General features: G+C 45.9%; 1 protein-coding gene across 1 annotated transcript in view; it reads left to right on the top strand.

Annotated features, from left to right (window-relative positions):
- OXCT1 (3-oxoacid CoA-transferase 1) overlaps positions 1 to 27,538 on the top strand; it is a 51,455-nt gene that overhangs the window by 5,044 nt on the left and 18,873 nt on the right. Inside the window, exons 2-8 of the mRNA XM_083703597.1 lie at positions 879 to 987; positions 3,466 to 3,556; positions 9,478 to 9,613; positions 12,884 to 13,033; positions 13,543 to 13,649; positions 15,527 to 15,587; positions 21,332 to 21,439. Coding sequence (XP_083559723.1) covers positions 879 to 987; positions 3,466 to 3,556; positions 9,478 to 9,613; positions 12,884 to 13,033; positions 13,543 to 13,649; positions 15,527 to 15,587; positions 21,332 to 21,439 — 762 coding nt within the window. The remainder of the gene's footprint in view (positions 1 to 878; positions 988 to 3,465; positions 3,557 to 9,477; positions 9,614 to 12,883; positions 13,034 to 13,542; positions 13,650 to 15,526; positions 15,588 to 21,331; positions 21,440 to 27,538) is intronic.

Raw genomic sequence — 27,538 nt, forward strand, 5'->3', positions numbered from 1 at the left:
TCCATAAGTATCCATGTCTGCAGAATCAGAATGAACTTTAATGGCTTCAATGGAATTTACTTTCTACAGGATTTTAGCCTGTGATCTGTGGCAATTGCTTCTTAGTTAGTCTTTTTAGAATCTTAACTCTGATTCTGCAAGCTTGTGAAGCTCAGGCATTTTGTTGAAATCTGAAATATACTCACCCTTGCCCTAGTTGCATGTCTAGAAAAAATATATTTCCTAGGAGTTGCTTAAGATAGTAGTACTGTCTGTTCAGACACTGTTTTCTTTAATTAAAAATGTGGCCAGACATATCGAGGACAGACCCCATAAATGTGGTTTTGGAAATTCAAGTTTACAATATGTTTATTGCTTAAGAGTATCGGTATTTGTAATAATACCCTTACTTCCAAGCTGCAAAGAATAAACAAAGAATTTAAATCTTTCCCCTACTGTCCTTCACCTAAATACAGTATTTGCTAAAGTGTTTCAGAGCTCATATTATGCAGAACATGGCTGGAACTGCAGCTCCTTCTGATGTTTCAGGGTGCATTGCCTGAAAACTTTCAAGCACAGTAGCTAGAAATTTGCCCTTTTAAAAAGGAAGGAAAGCAAGCAGAGATTATTGGGAAATTCAACATCACATTCATTTTATTAGTTGTATGGTTGTATAAAATGGCAGCATACATGTCGTTTTGACCATAGTGACGTACACCCTTCAAATCTAGTGTTACCCATGAGCCTCTAGCATGCATTCTTTGCACTTTTTGATCAGCACAAATTTCTTGTGCATGTCTTTCTAAGAACTGCTGGCGGGATATCCTTTGTTACTGTGAATGAGCACCTAAGGTTGTACCTTGACGCTTTCTCCCCTTTGTTTCTTCTACTCTTTCTAGAGCTGTGGCTGTTATTTTTCAACAAGCAGCCGCCACAACACCCAGTTTTATAATGATCCGGTGGAAGCAGTAAAAGACATACCCAATGGGGCTACTCTCCTCGTTGGTGGTAAGTACTTAGGAATCTACTTGCTCAGTTTTATAAATTGGAAACATTTCTGCTACTCCATGAACATAAATGACAGGCATTAGATTTTCAGTACTTTAGACAAAACATACTGTATTTATCGCTCTATAAGACACACATTTTCCCCTCCAAAAATGAAGGGGAAATGTGTTTGCGTCTTATGGAGCAAATGCAGGCTCCTTGGCTTCAGCGATAGCAATGCGAAACCTCTGAAGCGCAGTGGGAACGCTCCTGCCGCGCTCCGGAGGCTTCACATTGCTTTCGCTGAAGCCTGGAGAGCGAGAGGGGTCGGTGCGCACCGGCCCCTCCTGCTCTACAGGCTCCAAAGATAGCCACCTGAAGCCTCCGGAGCGCAGCGGGAGCTCCCGCCGTGCTCCGGAGGCTTCAGGTTCCTTTCGCTGAAGGGTAGGTGTCCCTTCAGCTAAGGCGCAGCGTCCCTTCAGCTAAGCGGGAGGAGAAATGGAAGGGGCTCCGTTTCTCCTGCCACTTCGCTGAAGGGGCGCTGCGCAGAGAGGGGGAGATTTTTTTTCTTCTTGTTCTCCCCCTCTAAAACAAGGTGCGTCCTATAGAGCGAAAAATACGGTAATACAGCAGTACCTTGGTTCCCAAACTCAATCCATTCTGGAAGTCCGTTTGACTACCAAAATGTTCGCAAACCAAGGCGTGGCTTCTGATTGGCACCAGAAACAATGCTGACAGCCAAAACGGACATTTGGCTTCCAAAAAACGTTTGCAAACCAGAACGCTTACTTCTGGGCTTGCAATGTTCGGGAGCCGATTTGTTCAGGAGCCAAGCCATTCGGGACCCAAGGTACCACTGTAAAGGATTTCTAGGCAGTTGGTAAAATGGGAGAAAGGCTGTAGGTCAGTGGTAGAACAGCTGGTTTGCATGCAGAAAACCAAGGTTCAAACCCTGGAGAGCCTCTGTCAGTCAGTGCTGGTAATACCATACAGCTTCCTATGTTCCTGTATAATCAGATGTAACCTGATTCCTTTTCCCTTGCATTCTTCTATAGAAGCCTTCTCCAAACTTGGGTCTCCACAAATTGTTGGACTACAATCCTCATCATCCCTAGCCAGATTGGCCAAGGATGATTGGAGGCCAACAACCATCTGGGCACTCAAGGTTGGACAAGGCTGTTCTACAGGTTTGTTTATACTTCCTCTGCATGCAGGGAGCAAGGAGTAGAGCTGGGCTTCCCAGCCCCATTCCCAACCTTTGGGTGCCTTGGGGTTCTTCCCCATATGTATTTGGTCAAAGGTCTCGAAGGAACCTCTGCGTACATGGGTTCTCTGCACAACTTGGAATCCCGATTAAACCGGGTTCTGAGCTTGTGGAACAGCTACATGCCTACACCTGTATGTCAACAGAGGCCCTTTTCAGACCTTCTGCCAATTGTGTGAAGGTCATGGGGTAGAGACAGTGGGTGTGGAACTGCTTCCCCTCCGCGCATTCAGTATGCATGTGATTTAGAAGATGAGAAAAAGGGCTTCCATTTTGACTGGACCAGGAAGTTGGGCTTCTGCCTCTGAACAGGAGCTGCTACCGTCATTGGCTTCAAGGAACCAGCCTAGGAGACACACCTAGTGCTTTTAGAGCTGCAAAAAACACCTGCGCCTACTCAGACTTATTGTCTTCAGTGGCTTTGTGTATCTATGGGCTTTTCAGGGATGGTGTTAAAATGATGGGGAAGCAAGCATAAAACACTTTTTACGAGTAACGTTTCTAGGGCAGGGTGAGGGCTTCAGAATGCAGAGTTCTCACGTCAGGGCATTAAAAATACTTAAAGCTGAGAGCTCTTAAGACTATAAAGGGCTGTGGTTTGGTCTCTGCTGACTTCAGAACTGTACCTTTATCACCAAGAGAATTGCTCTAGAAGTTGAACAGCCCAGGGCAATAGAAAGATAAGTAAAGGAAGCATTGTGTACGTTTTTTATTGTTGTGGAGGGAGAGTCGTTATATAGGCCAGTAATTTCACAAAGGGGAGACCAATGCAGAGTTCAGTTAAGAAGGAAACTGTGTTGGTCCTGTCCACCTGTCAAAGTTAGTCCGCAGAGGTGAGGGAGAATTGAACTGCTGCTTTCTGCAGGTTTGAGTGTTTCCACCCATGGTTTCAAGTGCTAGTTGGGTTTTTTGCCGCTTGGCAAACCACATCATTTGATCACAACACTTAGATTTAATAGGATCCGTGTGTTTTGGGTCGGCTTACTAGTGGGCTGAAATTTGTGGTGTCCATTGGCCCTTCCCATTCCCCATATCTTCTGGGTATGCAAACAAAAATGGGGGTTGTGTTGGCTTTGAAGACCATCATAATATGGGAGAGACCCCTTCTTCTGGGTTAGAAAGCAGGGTCCATCATGTGCTGCTGAAGAAAGTCCCTGCTTGAGGTGAATGAATGGTTGATGGTGGGTCATTTTTGCAATGGAGATGTTCACTGCTGAATAATTTGTGTTGCATAGGTTTTGGGCTCTGTGGCATCCCTGAGAACCTCATAGGAGCACTGTTGAAGACTGGTGTAAAAGGGATAACCGCTGTCAGTAACAATGCAGGGTACGTGTGCATCTGTTCTTGGAATAGATTTTGTACAAAATCTAATTGGGATTCTCCTTTTGCAACTGGTGATGGACCCCAGCCTGTGTATGTGTGAGGAAGCTCCCTGGTTTCCCTCTGGAGGAACCCACATTTCAAAATAGAAGACTGTTTTGGCATAAAGCGATATATACATTTATACAGTGGTGCCTTGGTTCTCAAATTTAATCCGTTCCGGAAGTCCGTTCCAAAGCCAAAGCGTTCCAAAACCAAGGCATGCTTGGATTAATCCGTTCCAGACTTTTAAAAACAACCCCTAAAACATGAATTTAATATGGATTTTACTATCTAATGAGACCATTGATCCATAAAATGAAAGCAATAAACAATGTACTGCAGTCACACAATCAGTCAGTAGGTAGCTGAACTGGGTTCCACACAGTCACAAAAACAAAACAAAAAGGGCCGCAAAATAAATAGCAAAAACAGACAGACTTCAGCGTAACACTCAAAACGGAAGTGTGGCACTCAAAATGGAAGCGTAACACTTGAAACGGAGCACATTCATCTTCCAAAAAAAGTTCGCAAACCGGAACACTTACTTCCAGGTTTGCAGTGTTTGGGTTCCAAGTTGTTTGAGTACCAAGGCATTGGACAACCAAGGTACCACTGTAATTAATAATAACTTGAAATGATGAAGCTGGTACTATGCTAAATGCACTACAGTTTATATAAGTGCAATGAGGGCTGAGCTGCCAGTGGCCGCCGTGCCTGGTTACATTCACATAAGCAGAGCACCGAGACCTGCATTTTCATTTAAATTAACTTTGTCCCATGTTATCAGTGTTAACGCGTGTTTACAAAACACCAGAGGGATTTGGATGCTTGGTGTAAAAGACCTGAATCTGGTTAAGCATTAATTAATAAATAAGGCTTTCCCTGATACTGCTATTTACAGTATAGCTAAATGATAAGATCATGCTGATATCCTCTATAATCAAAACACTTTTAGTCTTTTTTCATTACCCAATTTGAATGTCATTGCTGGAAACCTGACACAGTACTTGGAATACATGAAATGCTCAAGCTTTTCTTGTGATGCTGAAGAATATATATACACAAGATATACATATATCTATAGCTATGCACACTGTCCAGATAACTTTTTGTTATGGGACGTCATGCAAATTGTGGAAACAAAGAAAATAATGTTTGTTGCACCCAGTGTTAATCTTCTGCAGTCCTTAACATATTCCCTCAGTTGTGTGTCAGATCTATTACTTTTCTTTTGACTTCAGTCATATATTTTCTTAATGCGTGTCAAAAGGGGACAAAGGGTATATGGGGTCATGATGACCAGTATTGGCGACCTATTTTAAATTCTGCATACCTTGATGCTGGCACCAGTTTCAGCATTCCCGAGTGCCTGGCTCAACCAGTTGCTCTGCTGCCCTACGCTACACCTATGAAGAAGCTCATTGAGGCATTTTCCCAGGGCTTGGGTTCCTGCTTTTTGTATGTATGGGGGTTCTTGTTGTTAATTAAATTTGTATACTGGTTGGCAACTTCTTTGGGCTTGTAGGCACATTTGCAAATGAGTGAAATCAGAAAGCACAGGTGCTACAACCACACACACAATCTCTTTTCTCTCTCTCTCTCTCTCTCTCTCTCTCTCTCTCTCTCTCTCTCTCTTTCTTCTTCTTCTTTCCCCCACCTCCAAAAAATAAGGCTGCATGTTGGTTTGCAGCCTCTTTCTATGCAACACTGGATTGTCTATGGATTTGTTTGCTTTCATTTCATCTCACAACGGCACCCAATTCTCACCTTGAAATAAATGGAAATACATATTTGGAGCAGCCAAACTGGTCCTAAATTATTTTAGCATATTTCACCAGATGTTAACTGTGTTTATTTTTGAACTGACAGTTTCAACCCTATACACTTCAGAACAGCACTTTCTTTTTATAGGGAGAAGGTTACTTCAGCATTCTGGCAGGTCAGACAGTCCCGGTAATAATTCCTAACATACGGAGGCTCTGAATATTCACACACTGTCAACAGGGTTGTTTGCTATTCAGGCGACAAACGAGGAATGGAAACACGGGAGGTTTTCCAACCCTGAAGTCAGTCACTGCATTAGAACAGTCTGTCATGCAGGAGAGACAAAAAGATTAACCTTGGCTTGCAGCCCCTATTAGATGTCGTTTAAAATTTATTTATTTATTTATTTGGTTCTTCGAATTACAGTTTTACAATCACATATCCAACATGCAACATAAAAACAAGATTCCAAAGAATCTCCTGGACTTCCCTCCTCATCTTTGTGGGTCCTATTGTTAGCCATTTCTTCCTGAATCTTTTATAGTAATCCATCTCCATTAAATCCAAAATTCACCATTAAACTACAAGTGTTATTCCAATCCTACTAACAATTTTAACTGTTTACAATGGTTTTTAGATAAGTTATAAATTTCTCCCATTCTTTATTAAAATGTTAGTCTTCCTGATTTCTGATTCTTCCAGTCATTTTTGCCATTTTGGCATAATCCATCAACTTATTCTGCCATTCTTCTCCGGTTGGGACTTTATCTTCTTCCCAGGCCCTATTAGATGTCATTTGCTAGGCTTGTGTTGTGAGTATTGTGACTGACTGCATGATAGCCATAATTTATAACATGAAGGAGGGGACCCCTAAAAACTTGAGGTTTCCTTTTCTGTTGTACTTCTATTTCCTTCACCCTCAGAGTGACCAAGAAACAGAAGCTGTTCTAGGAAAAAGAGAGCACACAAATGAACTGAACTGAGCTGGGGTGGAGAACCATTGGCCATTCAGTTGAGGTTGACTTTCAACTCCCAAGAGAGCCCCAGCCCCCATGGTGGTAGCCAGGGATGATGGGAGCTGTAGTCCAGCAACAACTGGAAAGCTACTGGGTCCCCATCCTTGGCCCAGAGGAGGGCTTTCCAAACTTGGGTAGAGACAATTGGTTGGACCACAACTCCCATCATCCCTAGCTAGCAGCCAGTGGTCTGGGACGATGGGAACTGTAGTCCAAAAAAACAGCTGGAGACCCAAGTTTGGGAAATCCTGGCCTAGAGCACTGGTCTTCAACTGGTGGGTCCAGGATCCACTACTAATCCCACTTGGGTCTCAGCAGGAGCACTGCCAGCATGTAAGTACAGTGGTACCTCTGGTTATGAACTTAATTCGTTCTGGAGGTCCATTCCTAACCTGAAATTGTTCTTAACCTGAGGTACCACTTTAGCTAATGGGGCCTCCTGCTGCCGCCATGCTGCCGGTGTGCGATTTCTGTTCTCATCCTGAGGTAAAGTTCTTAACCCGAGGTACTACTTCCGGGTTAGTGGAGTCTGTAACCCGGAGTGTTTGTAACCCAAGGTGTTTGTAACCCGAGGTACCACTGTATTATAAGGCTAGGGCCAGGCGACCTGGGGGCTAAATGTGTCCTCTACCAGACCTTTCCACTTGGCTCTTGGGACTCTCTCTAGGCTGCACCTCTCACCAGCCCTGCTCTGCACCCCCTTTTAAGCGCCCTTTGCCTGGCAGGAATGTGTCCTTGAACTGTGGCGATGCTTCTTGCTGTATGGAGATATAGGTCTTAAAATACCAACAACACCCACCAGCTCCCTCTGCATGGCTGGAGTGCATTAAAGTTTGGAGCTGCATATTTTGCTCCGCCCATTTTTGCCTCTGGCCCCACCTACTCTTGGCACATAGCCCCCAGAAGGTTGTGTGCAAGGGAACATGGCCCTCGGCTAATACTGAACAAGACATGTTTTAACACCCCTGTTATGTGCAGATGCCAAAGTTACAGCTGCATTGTGTGCTGCAGTAGAATCCACTACAATTATCCTTACTGCTGTTTGCTGCTACAGTGGTACCTCGGGTTACATACGTTTCAGGTTACAGACGCTTCAGGTTACAGACTCCGCTAACCCAGAAATAGTACCTTGGGTTAAGAACTTTGCTTCAGAATGAGAACAGAAATTGTGCTCTGGCGGCGCGGCGGCAGTGGGAGGCTCCATTAGCTAAAGTGGTGCTTCAGGTTAAGAACAGTTTCAGGTTAAGAACGGACCTCCTGAACGAATTAAGTACTTAACCCGAGGTACCACTGTATTTCCATAGGTATGCAGTGGTACCTCAGGTTACATACGCTTCAGGTTACAGACTCCGCTAACCCAGAAATAGTGCATCAGGTTAAGAACTTTGCTTCAGGATGAGAACCCGAGGTACCACTGTATCTGAATTAGTGATGCTGAGATCAAAGTAAGTAATGCAGGCAGGTTTGCTCTTGCTCCCTGCCTGTGAGTTAAAGTGGTTCATCTCTGTGTGTTTTTCTGTGGATGGAGGCATGGCTTTGCTTAGGGGCACTGACAACTCTTTAGGAACATGATTCTGTGATCTTATCGGCTTCCATAAGCTCAGCTTTGCAGCATTGTCTAATGACCCCTTCCAGCCCGGTTTCCTATCTGATAATTACTGGATGATAAAGGGAGATGTATTTCCCTGTAGTTCACATCCGGCAGTTTAAAAGCCTTGGGGCAGCATTAAATCCTGCCTATCCTACCCACTCCTGTTCTTGCCATCGTTTGCCAAGTCCGTTTCACGATGGCAAGTGGCTTATGGTGACTTTTATGACTTTATGGCTTGGAGTTAGGCATGCAGGAGCCAGCCTTGCAGGATATTTTGCCAGATGGGCCAGTCCTATAACCTAGGAAGAGCAAGCGAGCAAACTGAAAAATTCCATATAATTATTGAATTCTGAATTACAATGTGTCCTCTATCCAAACTGGTGTCCTAACGCTGAAGAAGATAACACTCACAATTTCCATTCCTGGCACCCCCAGATTTAGGTGGGGGGAATAATGCCAGTTGATGTACACCATTGTTTCCCAAACTTGGGTCTCCAGCTAATTTTTTTTGAACTACAGTTCCCATCATCCTTGACCACTGGTCTTGCTGGCTAGGGATGATGGGAGTTGTAGTCCAAAAATGGTTGGAGACCCAAGTTTGGGAAACACTGGTATAGACCCAAAGTAAGGAGCCTCAGGACTGGGGTGGGACGATGGAGAATGTGACCTTCCAGCCCTCCTTATCTGGACCTCAGGACTCTTACCAGGGCACACCTCTTGCAACTTGACACCGCTTACTGTCTTTGCTTCATCGCCTCCTTGATTTTCTTTGCTTTGAACTCAGATCATGAACTCGTGGTCTCCTGGGTAGAGGACAGTGAGGGGAGAAACTAGCTTAATGAAAGTGATATTTACATTCATTCTCCACCCGCTGTTGACTCTGGTGCTGCCCATCTCTGGCAAGTGGCCCTTGGAAGGTTGTCAGAAGGGGTGGAAGCAAAAAATGGCCCCCCACTCTTGTTTTCGAACAGCTTTAGTTCTCGAATGTTTTGGCTCCTGAATGCCGCAAACCTGGAAGTGAGTGTTCCGGTTTGTGAACTATTTGTGGAAGCTGAACGTCTGACGGGGCTTCTGCGGCTTCTGATTGGCTGTAGGAGCTTCCTGTAGCCAATCAGAAGCCACGCTTTGGTTTCTGAACATTTTGGAAGTTGAACCGACTTCTGGAAGAGATTCTGCTCGACTTCCGAGGTACGACTGTATAGACAAATGAATTAGGTACATGAATGTTCTGACAGCTTCCTTTTGTTACTGGCAAGATGTAAGCACAAACTGATTGCCTCATGGCTGGTCCAGCTGTGCGATACAATTAGTGCCACCTAGTGATGGGCCTTTGCAATTCTGACACAGAGGCACTTGTGCAGGTTATTACATACAAAACTCAAAGGGTGATGCCAAGGATGGCATATCTATCTTATTCTCCCTTTTGGAAGGCGGGTGCCTCAGGGTAGAATTTTCATGATATTCTGTGGCATTCGTTTCGTTGTAACTGTCACCCAACAACTTTTTCTGTGCAGGGTAGACAATTTTGGGCTGGGACTCTTACTCCAAACGAAGCAAATCAAGCGCATGGTGTCGTCCTACGTTGGGGAGAACGCAGAGTTTGAGCGGCAGTATTTATCTGGAGAACTGGAGGTTGAGCTTACGCCACAGGTAGAACACCTTTCTTAAGGGGCTAAATATTTTTTAAAGAAAACGTGTTTCATTATTTAGCTAATAAATTTATAGACACACACGCAACACACACATGCACACACACACACATATATAAACAGAAATGGAGTACTAAAACAAGACACTGAGCAGTGCCATCTAAAAATTAACAACAGGAAATGCCTGAACAAATAAATACATTTTTTAACAGGCCTGTAGAACACATCACAGCTCACTCCTCTTGGAATTGGCAGGAGAAGGTTTTACAGAGAATCGCTGCTTTGGAAAGAGACGGCTTCTGCTTTGTCACCAGATGTCAGCCTGCTAGCTGTGGCCATTTAAATATACCTAATAGAGTGAACCTTGGCTTCTTGACCTGTTCTGGGTGGGGTTAGACTCCCCTGGAAGTTGTAGCTTGAGGTTTATCCTGGATCCAACATTTTCACCAGAGGCTCAAGTGGCCTCAGCTCGGAACATCTGTTTTCAGATCCTGCTGGTTCACCAGCCCCTTTTGGACAGAAATGAGTTGGCCACTGTACTACTCCAGACTAGATGATTCAATGTGTTTCATGTGGGGCTGCCCTTGAAGACAACTTGGAACTTCCACCTGGTCCAACACGTGGCTTCCAATGAACTTAAGGGAGCTCCTCTTGGAACTTGCATAGCCCCTGCTCCAAAATAGCTGTGTAGGTTTCCAGTTTATTTCCAGGCCCAACACTAGTGTTTGAAGCCCTGAATGACTAAGGCTTGTGACATGGACCACTTATAAAGACCATCTACAACTCATCAAAAGATTCCATCCAAGGTGTCTCTGAAAAATTTTACACATCACTTGGGAAGACAGGCGAACTATGCCAGTGTACTGGAAGAAGCAAAGATCACCAGTGTTGAAGCAATGATTCTTCAACATCAACTTCGTTGGACTGGTCACGTTGCCTGATTATCGTCTTCCAAAGCAACTACTCTATTCCAAACTTAAAAATGGAAAGCGTAATGCTGGTGGTCAACAAAAGAGGTTTAGAGACTCTCTCAAGGCAAATCTAAAAAAAATGTAGTATAAACACCGACAATTGGGAAACACTGACCTGCAAGCGCTCCAATTGGAGAACAGCCTTTACCAAAGGTGTCATGGGCTTTGAAGACACTCGAACTCAGGATGAAAGGGAGAAACGTGCTAAGAGGAAGGCACGCTTGGCAAACCCTCACCATGACCAACTCCACCCGGAAACCAATGTCCCCACTGTGGAAGGATGTGTGGGTCCAGAATTGGCCTCCACAGTCACTTACAGACTCACTGTTAAAACCGTGTTTATGGAAGACAATCTCACTTGGCTACAAGTTATCGCCAAAGAAGAAGGCTTAGGCCATCATATCTGAAAGACCACCTCCTTCCCCACAGACCCTCGTAGGGGTTGAGGTTGACAGAAGGGGCCCCTCTTGGTGTTCACCACCCTTGGAGGCTCAGAGGACATTCTCCACAGCAGTCCCTTAGCTGTGAAATTCCCTCCCCATAGAGGTGTATTTGGCACTTCCATTATTTACCTAAGAATCGCAGCATCACAGAAGCGCAGAGATGTCTTTACCCTGGTCTTTGACTCCTGAGACACCCCATTCTCTTAACTAATTTGGTTTAAACGGTTCTTCATATTGTATTTTGAAACCTTATGGCAAAGGGCGGCTAAGAAATCATAAGCTGGGGTAGCTCAGTTAGCAGAGCATGAGACTCTTAATCTCAGGGTCGTGGGCTTGAGCCCCACATTGGGCAAAAGATTCCCGCATGGCAGGGGGTTGGACTGGATGACCCTCGCGGTCCCTTCCAATTCTGCGATTCTAAGCCCAAACCTGGAGGCTTTTCCCCAGCTCGGTCTTATTTGTGGGAGTTCTTAGGGCTGACAGTTCTAACTGGCTGGACAGAATCGTTACTGCCGCTTCTGGGTGTTTTTGGAAGAGTCAGATGTTCAAAACAAATCATGAGGAAAGTTACAGTAAATAGAGAGCAGATAGTCCACAAGGCACACATTTACCAATAGGTATTGGTATCTTAAAAAGCAGAGACATCACCTTGCCAACAAAGGTCTGTATAGTTCAAGCTATGGTTTTCCCAGTAGTGGTGAATGGAAGTGAGAGCTGGACCATAAAGAAGGCTGATCGGCAAAGAATTGATGCTTTTGAATTCTGGTGCTGGAGGAGACTCTTGAGAGTCCCATGGACCGCAAGATCAAATGCATCCATTCTTAAAGAAATCAGCCCTGAGTGGTCACTGGAAGGACAGATCCTGAAGCTGAGGCTCCAGTACTTTGGCCACCTCATGAGAAGAGAAGACTCTCTGGAAAAGACCCTGATGTTGGGAAAGATGGAGGGCACAAGGAGAAGGGGACAACAGAGGGCAAGATGGTTGGACAGTGTTCTCAAAGCTACCAGCATGAGTTTGACCAAACTGCGGGAGGCAGTGGAAGACAGGAGTGCCTGGCGTGCTCTGGTCCATGGAGTCACGAAGAGTTGGACACGACTAAACAACAACAACAAATTGGGTGGGTAGATAAGAATTGTCAGAGACAGGTTTTTAAAGTACAGATGCTGCCATCTTGTGGATCAGACTTAAGTATGGAATTAATTTATTCAGGCCTTTCTGAGATCAAGCAATTTTTTGAAAGGTTTGCAGGTTTGCTGGCATGTTGAATTTCCTAGCAATAAAAAGTACTGTATCATATCCATAAAACAGGCCACTGTTGCAAAGGTGGAATAAAGCAGGTTTTAGCCAGCAGGTCCTAGAAATTGTCTGTTGCTCTGGCAGGATGTTTTCCCATAAAACAGTTTCATGGACCTTTCTGCCTCTCTCTGTTGTCTTTGGGTGATCAGCTTTCATGTCACCGTAGGGAGGAGTGGTTCTCCAGGCCAGGCAGCAGAGTGCTAAGAGAGCCTGTGACATCAGAGCAGGCCAGCCAATGAGATTCGAAATCTCGAAACCATGTGCACCTTCCGTGAAACCATGTGCACCTTCCGTGAAACCAAATCCCTTGATGAGTGCTGTTCTGCATACTTTTGCATTCAGATGGCAGTACATGCTGTTTGAGGGAAACTGGAGCTGTTTGGTGGACAGCAGGGAGAAGAAGTCAAAGGAGAGAAAGCAGGAGAAGTAGGGAGTTTGAGAACAGGATGCTGGACTAGAAGGGCCATTGGCCTGATCCCGCTGGCTCTACCTATGTCCTGAACAACCTGGGAATCTCTCTTGTTATCGCTCTCCGTACTTACCAGTTTCTTTCCTTCTAGGGCACCTTGGCTGAGCGCATTCGAGCAGGAGGAGCGGGTATCCCAGCTTTCTTCACCAGCACGGGGTATGGGACTTTAGTGCAAGAAGGAGGGGCTCCGATCAAATACAACACAGATGGTACTGTTGCCCTTGCCAGCGAGCCCAGAGAGGTAAAAGATCATGCCTGTGTGTTTTAATGGTGGAACTAGGGCAGCGGTAGGGGACCATCATTCTGGGGAAGAGAGAGTCCATAACAGACAGACAGAGGGCCTTCTTGGTGGTGGCGCCCGGCCAGTGGAACGTCCTCCCATCAGATGTCAAGGAAATAAGCAGCTATCTTATTTTTAAAAGACATCTGAAGGCAGCCCTGTTTAGGGACGTTTTTAATATTTAAAGCTGTATTGTTTTTAACACTCGATTGGGAGCCGCCCAGAGTGGCTGGGGAAACTCAGCCAGATGGGCGGGGTATAAATAATAAATTATTATTATTAGTAGTATTATTAGTATTTTATTAGTATTAAAGCCATGTGAGGCTTTTGACCAGTTAGCATCAGCCATGCCCCCATCCCTATTGCTTGGCATTCTGCAAAGGAATAATTTAAAATGCCAACATGGGAAGGAACAGTTTTCAAGATGAATAACTTTTCAAATATTTCCTCCCGCTCCCAACTTCTCACAGGTGAGGGAGTTTGATGGGCGACACTATATTATGGAAAAGTCGATAACGGGGGATTTTGCGCTAGTGAAGGCGTGGAAATCTGATCGCGCCGGGAACATTATCTTCAGGTACAGTATTGCACACAGAGCAGATGTGCTTTTCTCCAAAGCAGCAGTTTTCAAAGGGTTCTCCAGGAAATCTTGGACTTCCTTTGGAAGCTCACCAGAGTATCCTGAACGAGAAGATCAGTCATGTTGGACAAAGCTGACCCGTCAGTGTGCAAATGTTCTTCCCCTGTAATACGCTGCTCCAAGGGGCTTCCCCCCCCCCTTGTGTTGGGATACACCTGCAGCTCACATGGGGCACATTATGGTCACTTGACTTGTATAATAATTTAAATTTAATTTAAAAGTTGTTTAGCCCACTCTTCAGGGTTGGGGTTTTTTGGTTATGTTTAGGTTTTGAGTGTGTTAATGCAGACAGTTTTCACCCAGAGGAACCAATGGTCTGACTCTGTTTCTTATAACCTGTGAAAAGTGGAGATTTAGGAAATATAAGCATTGAATAGATGGAGAATGAATTTATAATGCTATAAAAAAAAATAGGGTCGATCTGAATTTTAAAAAAATGAAATCTGCATTTCTTGTATCTATTCTTGCTCGGTGCAACTCGGTCTGACCCTTATGTTTCCCTCCCCTTATGGTCTTGATTTATTGGCTACTTTAAAATGAGGCTGCATTTTAAATTGCACTTTAACCTGTATTTTAAATTGGCCACCCCCTCTATTTCCCCCCCTATTATGTTTTTACTGTGATTTTATTGGTGTTAGCCACCCTGAGCCCAGCTCTGGCCAGGGAGGGCGGGGTATAAATATATTATTATTATTATTATTATTATTATTATTATTATTATTCACCCAAATTTGGTGAGCGCAGGGACTCGTTTAGCATTTAATAAAGCAAAGGTGTCCAGGAGGGGGCAGTAGAAGCCCAAACATTTTTTATGTTGTATGATAAGCTCAGGATAGAGAGAAATATCTAGAAAATAGGATCCTTTGATTCAGTTTTGAGGCTGCTCTACCAAGGCTTAGAGTCTGTGCCTTAGACCATCATTTGAGACACATTATCAGAAAAACTTGACACCTCCTGTATAACGGTAGGATTGACCCCCTGTTTGCTCTGGTCAACCCCCCCCCCCATTCCCTTCCCCTTCTTCCCCCATGTACAACACATGCAAACAAAGACAGCTCATTTCCAGGAATGGAGAGTTGCTCTTGCACTCAAATCCTCCTTGCTGGTTTCCCATAGCATCTGGTCGGCCACTGTGAGAACAGGATGCTGGACTAGATGGGCCATTGGCCTGATCCTGCAGGCTCTTCTTACGTTTTTATATTCTTAAGCATATGTCTGATTTTTATATACCCCCTCCCCAGAAAAAAAACAACCAATATTGTGTTTGCCATGGGCCTTGGTTTGCTAGTGGGAATCTTCTGGGTAGAAGGCAATGAAGTATTTCTGCAGTCAAGTCTTGCTCTTCCCCCATTCAATGGTCAAATAGGTGTCACAAATGATGTGCAAATTGGATAATCTCCTTTCTCCCCTCCATGTTTCAAAATGTGCCCTGATGTGCATCCTGTTGCCCAGTTTATTTAGCTGGGAGTAAACACTGCTGAACTCAGTGGAACCTACTTCCCAGTTGACACTTAGAAGGAGCGCATTGCAAAGTCCCCCCTCTTTCTTTAAACAGTATCACACATGCACACAAACACACACTGCATGGTAAACAAGCCTGCAATTTTAAATGTGTTCTTAAACATCTGCTAGGTATGCAAAGGTCTATATGTTACCTCCTTACTGCAGTCTTCTCCCTAATTCCTTTAAATTTAGGTTGATCCAGTGCTTTCCCTGATATTATAGTAATTTAACAGCCTGAATGTGAGCAGAAAATACTCTCCTATCTTTTGCTTTCAGTTACTTTACCTTCCCCTTTTCTCTGCCTCAAATAGGAAAACGGCAAGAAACTTTAACCAGCCCATGTGTAAAGCTGCCAGAACAACTGTAGTAGAGGTAAGGTCAAACCATTTTTACTTGTACTTCAAAGCTTGCAAGGACTCCGTACAGATCTTTGCGAATTGCTCAGATGAAGTTGACAGATGCTGTATACAAGCATAACTGAAACCAGGCGTGATGTTCTGCTCCAGTTGAAGATGATATGCCTTTACCTGCAGCAGGGATAGAAAAGGGAAGGATTTTAGAGAAGCCCAAATGATGACAAGCTGTGGTATCATTTGCGTGAACGTAAAACCTGAACACCTGTTTCTGGTAGACAACTACGAAAGGCCTAGTGCTCACCTGAGGCCTGGAGGCTGAAGGTGGAGACCCCCAAGATTTAATGTTCCTCAACCAACTAAACTAAACCTAAACCTAAACCTAAACCTAAACCTAAACCTAAACCTAAACCTAAACCTAAACCTAAACCTGAACCTAAACCTAAACTTCCATTGCATAGAAAGCGATATCAGCAGGGACGATCGCAGTCCTCAGAGTGGTTTAACAGTCTGTCCCTCTTCCCAGGGAACTACGGGAATTGTAGCTCTGTGAGGGGGAATAGGGGTCTCCTCACAACTCTCAGTACCTTCAGCACACTACATTTCCCAGGATTATTTGGGGGAAGCTATGGCTGTTTTAAAACAGCATCATGCCACTTTCAGGTATAGTGCAGATGAGATCTTCAGCAGCTCTATGCTGGCATACCAGTCTTCCCGTGCTTGTGCTTATGTAGCCAAAACCTCACTGACGCTCAAGGGAAGAAGTACCCAGCAGACTTGAAGTAATAATTATACGTAGACAGAAAAGCAAAACAGTAGCTAAAATATAACTTAGAGGGTGGGGAAGCAGCCACACAAAAATTAAATGTTGTACAATACCGACAGACTGAAATTGAGAACTAGGTAGCAGAAGAGAATAGAATAGACTGGGCAGAACAGGTTCACACTGAGCTTTCACTCTGATTTGCTTGTCCAAAACTTACTCAGAGGTTATTTTATTTATAAAATTTCTTTCTCACCCTTTCTCCCAAATGAGCCCAGGGCAGTATATGTCCAATTTTTTTACTTGAGCTTTCAGTCCGATTTGTTTGCAAGGAAGGTTTATGACTGTCAGCATTCATCCTGACTGACTTACATGGTGATGGAGTGTGACTGTGTTGGACACCATGACTGTACACCTTCCCTTTAACCATTCATTCATCTCACCTGTTTCAGTATGTTTTCTGGTTATTCTCATGGCCCCAAAAGACTCTGTGGTCATGGTGGTGGTGGTTTTTTAAAACAGATTTGTTGAGCCAGGTCAAACAGAGCAACTTTGAGGCACTTTTAATTTCACAAACCTGAGTTTCCAGTGTGTTCTTGTTAACCCTTCTGCAAAACAATGGGTGTTCTGAAGGCCGTAATTATTTGATTGTTCCCAGGGATGGAAGAGGAAGCTGCCCTTACGCATCTACAGAGAAGTTGAAGAATTTTGTGTAGCTAGGATTGGGCACAAGTATACCCATCCCATGGAGTTTTCTTGGCAGGGATACTGGAGTGGCTTGCCGGTTCCTGCTCCAGGTGGATCACGTTTGGTCAAAACTCTTCACTATGACCTGTCCATCTTGGGTGGCCCTGCACGGCATAGCTCATGGCTTCTCTGAGTTATTCAAGCCCCTTCGCCACGGCAAGGCAGTGATCCATGAAGGGATCACTTTGCCAACAAAGGCCCGTATAGTTAAAAGCTATGGTTTTCCCAGTAGTGATGTATGGAAGTGAGAGCTGGACCATAAAGAAGGCTGATCGCCAAAGAATTGATGCTTTTGAATTATGGTGTTGGATGAGACTCTTGAGAGTCCCATGGACTGCAAGAAGATCAAACCTATCCATTCTGAAGGAAATCAGCCCTGAGTGCTCACTGGAAGGACAGATCCTGAAGCTGAGGCTCCAATACTTTGGCCACCTCATGAGAAGAGAAGACTCCTTGGAAAAGACCCTGATGTTGGGAAAGATTGAGGACACAAGGAGAAGGGGACGACAGAGGACGAGATGGTTGGATAGTGTTCTCGAAGCTACCAGCACGAATTTGACCAAACTGCGGGAGGCAGTGGAAGACAGGAGTGCCTGGCGTGCTCTGGTCCATGGGGTCACGAAGAGTCGGACATGACTAAACGACTAAACAACAACAACATACCCATCCCACCTCAAACGAAGAGACAAACCCCAATGCAGGATATAAACAGCAAATGGAGATAAAAATTCCAATGTAGTCCAGCGAAGATTGAGCATGCAGTTTTCACATGCCATTATTTTCTTTTTGTATCCCATTTGTAGAATACTTTGTAAGTGGAATGGTTCCTTACCAAAGGGAAAAACAAAAGCTAGGATAACAGAAGCCTAGTTTTCCTCCTGATTTTTGAGATCCTCATTCATTATGGAATAGTTGGGAGACTGGAAGATGATGTTTGATTTAGCAAGGAAGAGGAACAAAAGGGTGGGGGTGGGGCGCAGATCTGAGTGCAGAAATGCTCTTTCACCCACAACTAATTAAGGAAATGTAATTAAAAAACCCGCAATGTATCTTTGGTTACTTAGCAACGCCATTAGAATGCTGCTATCGCAGGTACAATGGACTTTTATTACGTTGTGGGACAGGAATGAATAGCTCCATTAGTCACCAAAAATTGTGGTGTTGCTTTCATTGTTAATGATGAGATGCTGAGAAATGGCCATACTTATAAATGCACACTCTTATATTGCCGATAACAGTCCTGGCTCTTCCATCTCAGAAACTCTGCTTAATTCTAATTCTACCTCACAAATTTGAATTCCGAGATGCGCCACACTGACTACGCATTAGCCAGGAAGCTGCAATAGGGGCTTTGGCCTACCAGTGAGTTTCTTCAAACACAATTCAAAGTGTTGGTGCTGACCTTTAAAGCCCTAAACATCCTCAGCCCAGTATACCTGAAGGAGTGTCTCCACCCCCATCGTTCAGCCCGGACACTGAAGTCCAGCTCCAAGGAACTTCTGGCAGTTCCCTCACTGCAAGAAGTGAGGTTACAGGGAACCAGGCAGAGGGCCTTCTCGGTATTGGCTCCCGCCCTATGGAATGCCCTCCCATCTGATGTCAAGGAAATAAACAACTATCTGACTTTTAGAAGACATCTGAAGGCAGCCCTGTTTAGGGAAGTTTTTAATGACTGATGTTTTATTGTGTTTTTAATATTCTGTTGGAAGCCGCCCAGAGTTGCTGGGGAAACCCAGCCAGATGGGCGGGGTATAAATATATAATTATAATATTATTATTATCTTGCCCCTTTTTTCTAATTCAGGGGTAGCTAACCTAAGACCCTCCAGATGGTGTTGAAATCCATCTCCTGTTAGCCATAGGCAGCATGGCCAAAGGTCGGGAACGATGGGAGTTGGAGTCTAATAACATCTGGAGGGTCAAGGGTTGCTTCCTGGATCGTGTCCAAGCTTCCACACAATCACTTTTCCACATCAAACAGTACAGCGTTGGCCACTCAAAAATGCTTTTATATACTGGTGTAAGATATGAATTTGCACCTGCTGAATGGATGAACTTGGGCATCCGTCTTTAGCGGCTTCCCAGCTGCAAGGACACAAGAATTAGCCTTTTGTGTCCAGGAAATTCCCGTGGCAATTGTCACTAGTAGTGAATCTTTGCACCCTTTGCTGCCAAGAGCACAGGTTTGTACCCAAGATTCCCAGATGCACCAGGCTGCAGTGCTTCACGCAACTTGGGAGAAAAGTAGGATATCAATACAGACGACAACAACAACAACAATGTATTTGGCCATGATGCCATCTTGGTCTTCCACATTTCAGCCTTAGCAATCCATCTAGTTACTGTTTTTAGAGTTCTGGTTCTGTTTTCCCCTCTTTCATGGTTTAAGGGGGGGGGGTAGAATTAATGGTTTGAAAGGTTTATTAGAAGGCTAGAATAGAAAGACATTTTTCCTCTGGTGTTCTGCTGGGTACCTACTGCTGTTTTGCAAAGTAAGGCAGGATGGAGAGAGCTTGGCTGTTTGTTTGCTTCTGTCAAATTGGAAAATGGTTGCTTCCCCCACTCCCACGGTGCTCCTCAATCCTATTTGGAGTTTCTGTGGGAAAGAGGCTTGCTGTGCTTCGGCTATTATGTTGCATGCAATGCGCATCTTGAGTTATGATGAGTTTCTCCGACTGGCATTTCAAAACGCTTATTCTTTTATAAGCCCATGGGGACAACCCACCTGCTTAAATAAATGTCTTTGGTGTTCTTAGCACATGTTATGAATTGAAATGTCCCAAACTATACGCTCAGAATACAGTCCCAAACTATACGCTTCAGGTTACACACGCTTCAGGTTACAGACTCAGCTAACCCAGAAATAGTACCTTGGGTTAAGAACTTTGCTTCAGGATGAGAAGAGGAATCATGCTTTGGTGGCGCAACGGCAGCTGGAGGCCCCATTAGCTAAAGTGGTGCTTCAGGTTAAGAACAGTTTCAGGTTAAGAATGGACCTCCAGAACGAATTAAGTACTTAACCCGAGGTACCACTGTAAATGCGTACTCATATTTTTTTTGTTTTGTAAAATGCTCCTTGCTTCCAAGAAGTAAAGTGAAATATCATGGATATATGAAGAGAGAGGGAAAATAGTGTCTGCTCAAATATTTTCCTCTTGGAAAGGCGTCGTATGGAAAGAAGCCTCCAAGTGACTGTAGTAGCTGCTGGTTCTCAAAGCAGCTACAGGCACAGTTGCACCTTCAGGTTGCACTTCTAAGCCGTCGCCTTGGCTGAATCTTTGGTTAAAGAGAGGACCATTGCACAGTACCTCACTGTTTCACTGGAGAAAACAAGAAAGTTGAATACTGGCAGGGGACTTCCTGTTCCCATCTGGCAATTAATAGCAAGACCTTGCAGTGCTGAGAGTGTGAATAGGCAGCCGAGGCGGCTTTCTCCTCTAGCATAAACATGCAAACGTTACCTGCTTGGCTTCAGGCTCTTTTATTCTAGAATATTCAGTGTGGAAGCTTCGGTGGGGTGTCAGGAGTTGGTGTAGTATAGTAGTTGGCCTGCTAGACTAGGAAAGGAGAGACTGGATTTTAACTCCCCACTCTGCAGTGAAGCTCAGTGGGTGATCTTGGGACAGCAAACTACCTTGGGGAATGGGTGGCATGAAGTATTTTGCCACGCTTGTTCTTGGGAACCACCTGACGCTCTTGACTTGAAAGCATGCTGTGCACATGGCGCTCAGTGTGTTTAGACACAATCTGTGCAACGCTTACTTGCAGAACCAGGAAGCGGGTAGTAGAGAAAGTGAGACTTCCAGTTAAAGGATCTAAGAAGAAGAAGAAGAGTTTGGATTTGATGTCCCACTTTATCACTACCCGAAGGAGTCTCAAAGTGGCTAACAATCTCCTTTCCCTTCCTCCCCCACAACAAACACTCTGTGAGGTGAGTGGGGCTGAGAGACTTTAGAGATGTGTGACTAGCCCAAGGTCACCCAGCAGCTGCATGTGGAGGAGTGGGGACGCGAACCCGGTTCACCAGATTACGAGTCCACCGCTCTTAACCACACTGGCTCTCCCAAGCCCTCACCTCACTTCATAAATTGCGAGCTCTTGGAGCTATGTAACTCATTGTTGCTTCAAAAAAGAACCCGGGGACTTACCTCTTCAAAAGGAACTGAAGGGCCCTGCATGTTTCCATCTGCTAATCTTTGTGTACTGTGTGCACTCTCTGATTTTTACCCTTTTTGTTTTTCACATCTGCTCAGGTAGAAGAAATTGTGGACGTTGGTTCCTTTGCACCAGAAGATATTCATGTCCCCAAGATCTATGTCCATCGTCTCATCAAAGGGGGAAAGTATGAAAAAAGAATCGAGGTAAGTTTTAACGAGTTTGGGGCCATCCTGTGTATTTGCCCATGCAGCCAGGGCACATTTGTGTTGCTGCTCTTATTTTGCATAATTATGGGTTTCGCTAGTTACAAGGAGTGATGGCTTCCTAGCATGGGTGAAGCTTACCGTATTTTTCACCCTATAGGACGCACTTTTTCCCCTCAAAAAATGAAGGGGAAATGTGTGTGCGTCCTATGGGGCGAATGCAGGCTTTCGCTGAAGCCTGGAGAGCGAGAGGGGTCAGTGCGCACAGACCCCTCTCGCTCTCCAGGCTTCGCGCACCTCTCCGCAAGCGGGGGGAGTGCTCCCGCTGCTTGCGGAGAGGTGCCTGCATGCGGAAGCCTGGGCGCACTGAGCTCAGCGCGTCCAAGCTTCGCGCACCTCTCTGCAAGCGGGGAGAGCGCTCCCGCCGCTTGCGGAGAGGTGCCTGCATGCGGAAGCCTGGGCGCACTGAGCTCAGCGCGTCCAGGCTTCGCGGACCTCTCCGCAAGCGGGGGGAGCGCTCCCGCCGCTTGCGGAGAGGTGCCTGCATGCGGAAGCCTGGGCGCGCTGAGCTCAGCGCGTCCAAGCTTCGCGCACCTCTCTGCAAGCGGGGAGAGCGCTCCCGCTGCTTGCGGAGAGGTGCCTGCATGCGGAAGCCTGGGCGCACTGAGCTCAGCGCGTCCAGGCTTCGCGGACCTCTCCGCAAGCGGGGTGAGCACTCCCGCCGCTTGCGGAGAGGTGCCTGCATGCGGAAGCCTGGGCGCACTGAGCTCAGCGCGTCCAGGCTTCGCGGACCTCTCCGCAAGCGGGGGGAGCGCTCCCGCCGCTTGCGGAGAGGTGCCTGCATGCGGAAGCCTGGGCGCACTGAGCTCAGTGCGTCCAGGCTTCGCGGACCTCTCCGCAAGCGGGGGGAGCGCTCCCGCCGCTTGCGGAGAGGTGCCTGCATGTGGAAGCCTGGGCGCGCTGAGCTCAGCGCGTCCAAGCTTCGCGCACCTCTCTGCAAGCGGGGAGAGCGCTCCCGCTGCTTGCGGAGAGGTGCCTGCATGCGGAAGCCTGGGCGCACTGAGCTCAGCGCGTCCAGGCTTCGCGGACCTCTCCGCAAGCGGGGGGAGCACTCCCGCCGCTTGCGGAGAGGTGCCTGCATGCGGAAGCCTGGGCGCACTGAGCTCAGCGCGTCCAGGCTTCGCGGACCTCTCCGCAAGCGGCGGGAGCCAGCCCTGGGCTCCCACGGCTTGCAGAGAGCTGCCTGTTTGGGGGCTGGGGTCGGGAAAGCTCCGGCGGGCCTCCCCCGCCCCAGCCCTGCGCCTGGGGGGGGAAAATAATTTCCCCCCCTTTATTTCCCCCCAAAAAAAACTAGGTGCGCCTTATGGGACGGTGCGTCCTATAGGGCGAAAAATCCGGTACCTCTCTGACTTCTAAAAAAATTCAACACACCCACACCCACCTAAGCATATCTTCATCCTGAGGGGCTGGAAACTTGTTTTTTTCCTCTCTTTTTTGAAAAAAACAAAAGCTGATAATCTCATTGGAGCTTGAATGTATAAGCAGTAAAACATTTTTGTGCCTCTGTGGACCTCAGCAGACACCATGCCGTTTCCATATCCAATTATAAATGAAGGTTGAATCCCAATGCGACCCACTTAACAGAACGCATCCTCAGCACTTCATTAATTACATCTGAATTTCACTAAATAGCCCCCAAAACTGCAGCTGTGTCCAACATCCTTTGGTGAGAAATAGTGGATGAATTCTGAGCTCACGTTTAGCATCCGGTTATTACCATATTTTTGCATTGGCAAGAAACCTGACCTGCCATCCTAGGATCTGGGGGTGTGAAGATGCTTGGCTGGTATGTTGTGTGTGGGCATGTGTGCCCAAGCATCCCTCAATCTTTTAGCTTGACTTACTGAAGTCAGCTGGGACGCGGGTAGCACTGTAGGTTAAACCACAGAGCCTAGGGCTTGCCGATCAGAAGGTCGGCAGTTTGAATCCCCGCGATGGAGTGAGCTCCCGTTTCTCAGTCCCTGCTCCTGCCAACCTAGCAGTTCCAAAGCACATCAAAGTGCAAGTAGATAAATAGGTACCGCTCCGGCAGGAAGGTAAACGGTGTTTCTGTGCACTGCTCTGGTTCTCCAGAAATGGCTTAGTCATGCTGGCCACATGACCTGGAAGCTGTCTGCGGACAAATGCTGGCTCCCTTGGTCTATAGAGCGAGATGAGCGCCGCAACCCCAGAGTCGGTCACGACTGGACCTAATGGTCAGGGGTCCATTTACCTTTACCTTTACTTAAGCCAGCTAGAGCTCTTGTCACTGCAAGTGCATGCCTCTTCTCTGGAGAATGGGTGTCGTTTGAGTGACCTTTGGGGGGGGGGTAGCCAACTTCAGTTGCTCCCAGCCAGCATGACAAATGGTCAGGAATGACAGGATATTTTGGAAGGTATAATCCTAACTACCTCATGCCAAGAGGGGATCCTTTGGAAGCCTGTTGAGCAGATCATTATGTTTCATGTTGCTGGTGGTGAGACCAGGTGGCTTTCATTTCTTACGATTCTGTTGACCTATTATTAGAAGTGGTTTCCATACTGTTTTGCGAGGAACGCTGAGATTAGGGAAGAGCTGCGATTCAGAACTGGCGCTCATGAGTTACATGCAAAAAGGTTCAGTCCATGGCAATCTCCAGCAACTGTAGAGAGAGAGACCCCTGGCTGAAACTCTGGAAAGACCCTGCCAGTCAGTATTAACTGTGTTTTGGAGGTTTAAGTTATGTTTAAAATTTTGCACAGTGTCTATTTTTATTGTTGGCAGCCGCTTTGAGACCTACTTGGTGGAAATAAATAATGTAATATAATTAAAAAATAAACGGACCCATGTTGTGACTCCCTGTATAAGGCAGATCCATGGATAGTTTGAGGCAAAAAAAAGCTTGAATTGGGAAGGAACACCAGGGCAGTGTCTCACATCAATTTGCACACCCTCTATATAACCTTCCTCAGAACTCTTTGCAGAGCACAAGGGGTCTGTGGCAGATATGGAACCGTTCCTCAGCAGGCAGATCCATAGGGAAAGCTTTGCCTGAACATTTGTTGTTGTGGTTGTTTAGTCGTGTCCGACTCTTCGTGACCCCATGGGCCAGAGCTCGCCAGGCACTCCTGTCTTCCACCGCCTCCCGCAGTTTGGTCAAACTCATGCTGGTAGCTTCGAAAACACTGGCCAACCATCTCGTCCTCTGTCGTCCCCTTCTCCCTGTGCCCTCCATCTTTCCCAACATCAGGGTCTTTCCCAGGGAGTCTTCTCTTCTCATGAGGTGGCCAGAGTATTGGAGCCTCAGATTCAGGATCTGTCCTTCCAGTGAGCACTCAGGGCTGATTTCTTTAAGAATGGATACCTGAACATAGAAAACTTGAAAAACCGACCCTTGTGATAAAACTCTTGTTTTAGTGCTTTGGTTCCAAGGCAAGGTCCCAAGGGCATATGATGCAGCCACCTTGCTAAAGATAAGCAGATCAGGGTCTGACCGGTACCTGGACAGGAGACCATTTTGGAACCTCCATATATGTCACTTTGAGCTCCAGGAAGGAGGAAGGGAGAGAGAGAGATAATAAATAATTAAATGCATCTTACGTGTGCTGAACGATAGCACTGCTTACCTTTTCCTTTTGAGGCTAAGCATCAAATATTATTCCTGATTCTTCTTCAGCCCGATAGGAGGCTGGGTATAGATCTTCGTTACTGCATAGCCAAGCCATGATTGTTTTCAGTTTTTCTCCTGTTCTACAGACCGGCTTCTCCCCTCCCTCCCTACGACGCCACTCCCCCCCCTCGTTTTTAAGTGTTTTATATCGTCTAGACCAAAGTTACAGCAGGGATTAATTTTGGTCTGCTGAGTTTTGTAATCCTTCTAGGGATCTGCCTTGTCAAAACAGGCGATGAAACGGCAAGCTCCTCTGTTTACTGTCTTAAGAGTGAGAATGCCTATAAAAATTGCATCTTCCTTGGAGGTTCTGGGCTCGCTTCTTCAAACGTAAATTGGTCTTGGACGGAATGTGGTTATCCACCCGAGTGCTGAGTGAGGGTTCCAGTATAAAGCAGATTTAGCTTAGAGTGCCTGGAAAAGGAAGATAGTTTATCATATTAGGAGAGGAATAATTATGGCTGTAATATCTAGCCTGGCTCTGGCTGGGAGAGCAAAACATCCCAAGGGAAGCCTAATTCCGATTTAAGCTGCTATTAAACATATCTTCGTGTTTTCTTTATGCCTCAGTTTCAAAAGTGAGAAGAAGCAGAGACTTGGGCCAAGATGCAAGTCAGAGTTTTAGATTCAGAAGCCTTGGTGCTTCGAATGCATGGATACAGTATACAGTCGTACCTTGGTTCTCGAACACCTTGTGACTCAAATGTTTTGTCTCCCGGACACCGCAAATCCGGAAGTAGGTGTTCCGGTTTTCTCTTCTTCTTTTTTTTGTATATAATTTTTATTAAAATTTTCCATTATATCAATTCCAATATCAAACAATTTTCACAAATTTCAATTTTTAGACTTCCATCAGCTTCTCTGTCAGTCATCCATGTTTACACATTTTTACACATTTTCTAAATTTAATATTGCATTTTAATATTACTTTTACAATCCTTTCTGTTTAACAATACTCCTCTGCCTTTCACAAAGCCTCTTTAAATCCCACTAGCGTTGTTTGTTCATCACATATACTTTTCAGATATTCTGTAAATTTCCCCCAGTCCTTGATGAACTTGTGGTCCCGTTGATATCTGATCTTCCCAGTTAGTTTGTCCAATTCAGCATAGTCTATAAGTTTCATTCTCTATTCTTCAAGAGTCGGTATTTCTTCCTGTTTCCATTTTTGGGCCATTAATATTCTTGCTGCTGTTACTGCGTATTGAAAGAGTTTATTGTCCTTTCTATTTATTTCACTTCCTATTATTCCTAACAGAAAGGCTTCTGGTTTCTTTACAAATGTATATTTCAACATCTTCTTCAATACATTATATATCATTTCCCAGAAACCTCTCACTTTCTTACACTCCCACCACATATTAAAAAAGTTCCTTCTTGGTGCTTCGAATGCATGGATACAGTATACAGTCGTACCTTGGTTCTCGAACACCTTGTGGCTCAAATGTTTTGTCTCCCGGACACCGCAAATCCGGAAGTAGGTGTTCTGGTTTTCAAACTATTTTGGGATGCAGCTTCCATGGCTTCCAGTTGAGTGCAGGAAGCGCTCCTGCCGCTTGCGGAGAGGTCCGCGAAGCTTGGATGCACTGAGCTCAGCGCGCCCAGGCTTCCGCATGCAGGCACCTCTCCGCAAGCGGGGGGAGCGCTCCCCCCGCTTGCGGAGAGGTCCGCGAAGCTTGGACGCGCTGAGATCAGCGCGCCCAGGCTTCCGCATGCAGGCACCTCTCCGCAAGCGGCGGGAGCGCTCCCCCCGCTTGCGGAGAGGTCCGCGAAGCCTGGACGTGCTGAGCTCAGTGCGCCCAGGCTTCCGCATGCAGGCACCTCTCCGCAAGCAGCGGGAGCGCTCCCCCCGCTTGCGGAGAGGTCCGCGAAGCCTGGAGAGCGAGAGGGGTCTGTGCGCACGGACCCCTCTCGCTCTCCAGGCTTCAGCAAAAGCCTGCATTCGCCCCATAGGACGCACACACATTTCCCCTTCATTTTTTGAGGGGGAAAAGTGCGTCCTATAGGGCGAAAAATGCGGTATATCAACTAACTTTGCTGCTGAGGCCATGAAACTATTCAAGACACTCACAGAAAGGCTGAAACTACACTTAACAACTGTGATCCAAAATACGGCCACAAAAAGGTTAACGGAATTTGCCACCTGGTTTGACTCTGAGTGCAAACAAGCAAAGGGACACCAGCAGAGAGCTTACTGTAAATATAGGATCTCCAGGTCGCCTCTCTTATTTACTGCATACGTTTCTCTTCGTTTACGTTATGTGCAGATCAGGCCAGTGTTTAGCATAAACCAACCCAGGCCATCTTAAAAATGTTTCTTACTGCTTCAGGGTGCCTGAGGCCTGCCTTTACCAACTGTGATATAATATATGCTGGTCCTTAATGTTCCACGAAAGAGTGCAGCTGTCAC

The sequence above is a fragment of the Podarcis gaigeae genome (assembly GCF_964106915.1).
Source record: "Podarcis gaigeae genome assembly, chromosome: 11".
Lineage (NCBI taxonomy): Eukaryota > Metazoa > Chordata > Lepidosauria > Squamata > Lacertidae > Podarcis > Podarcis gaigeae.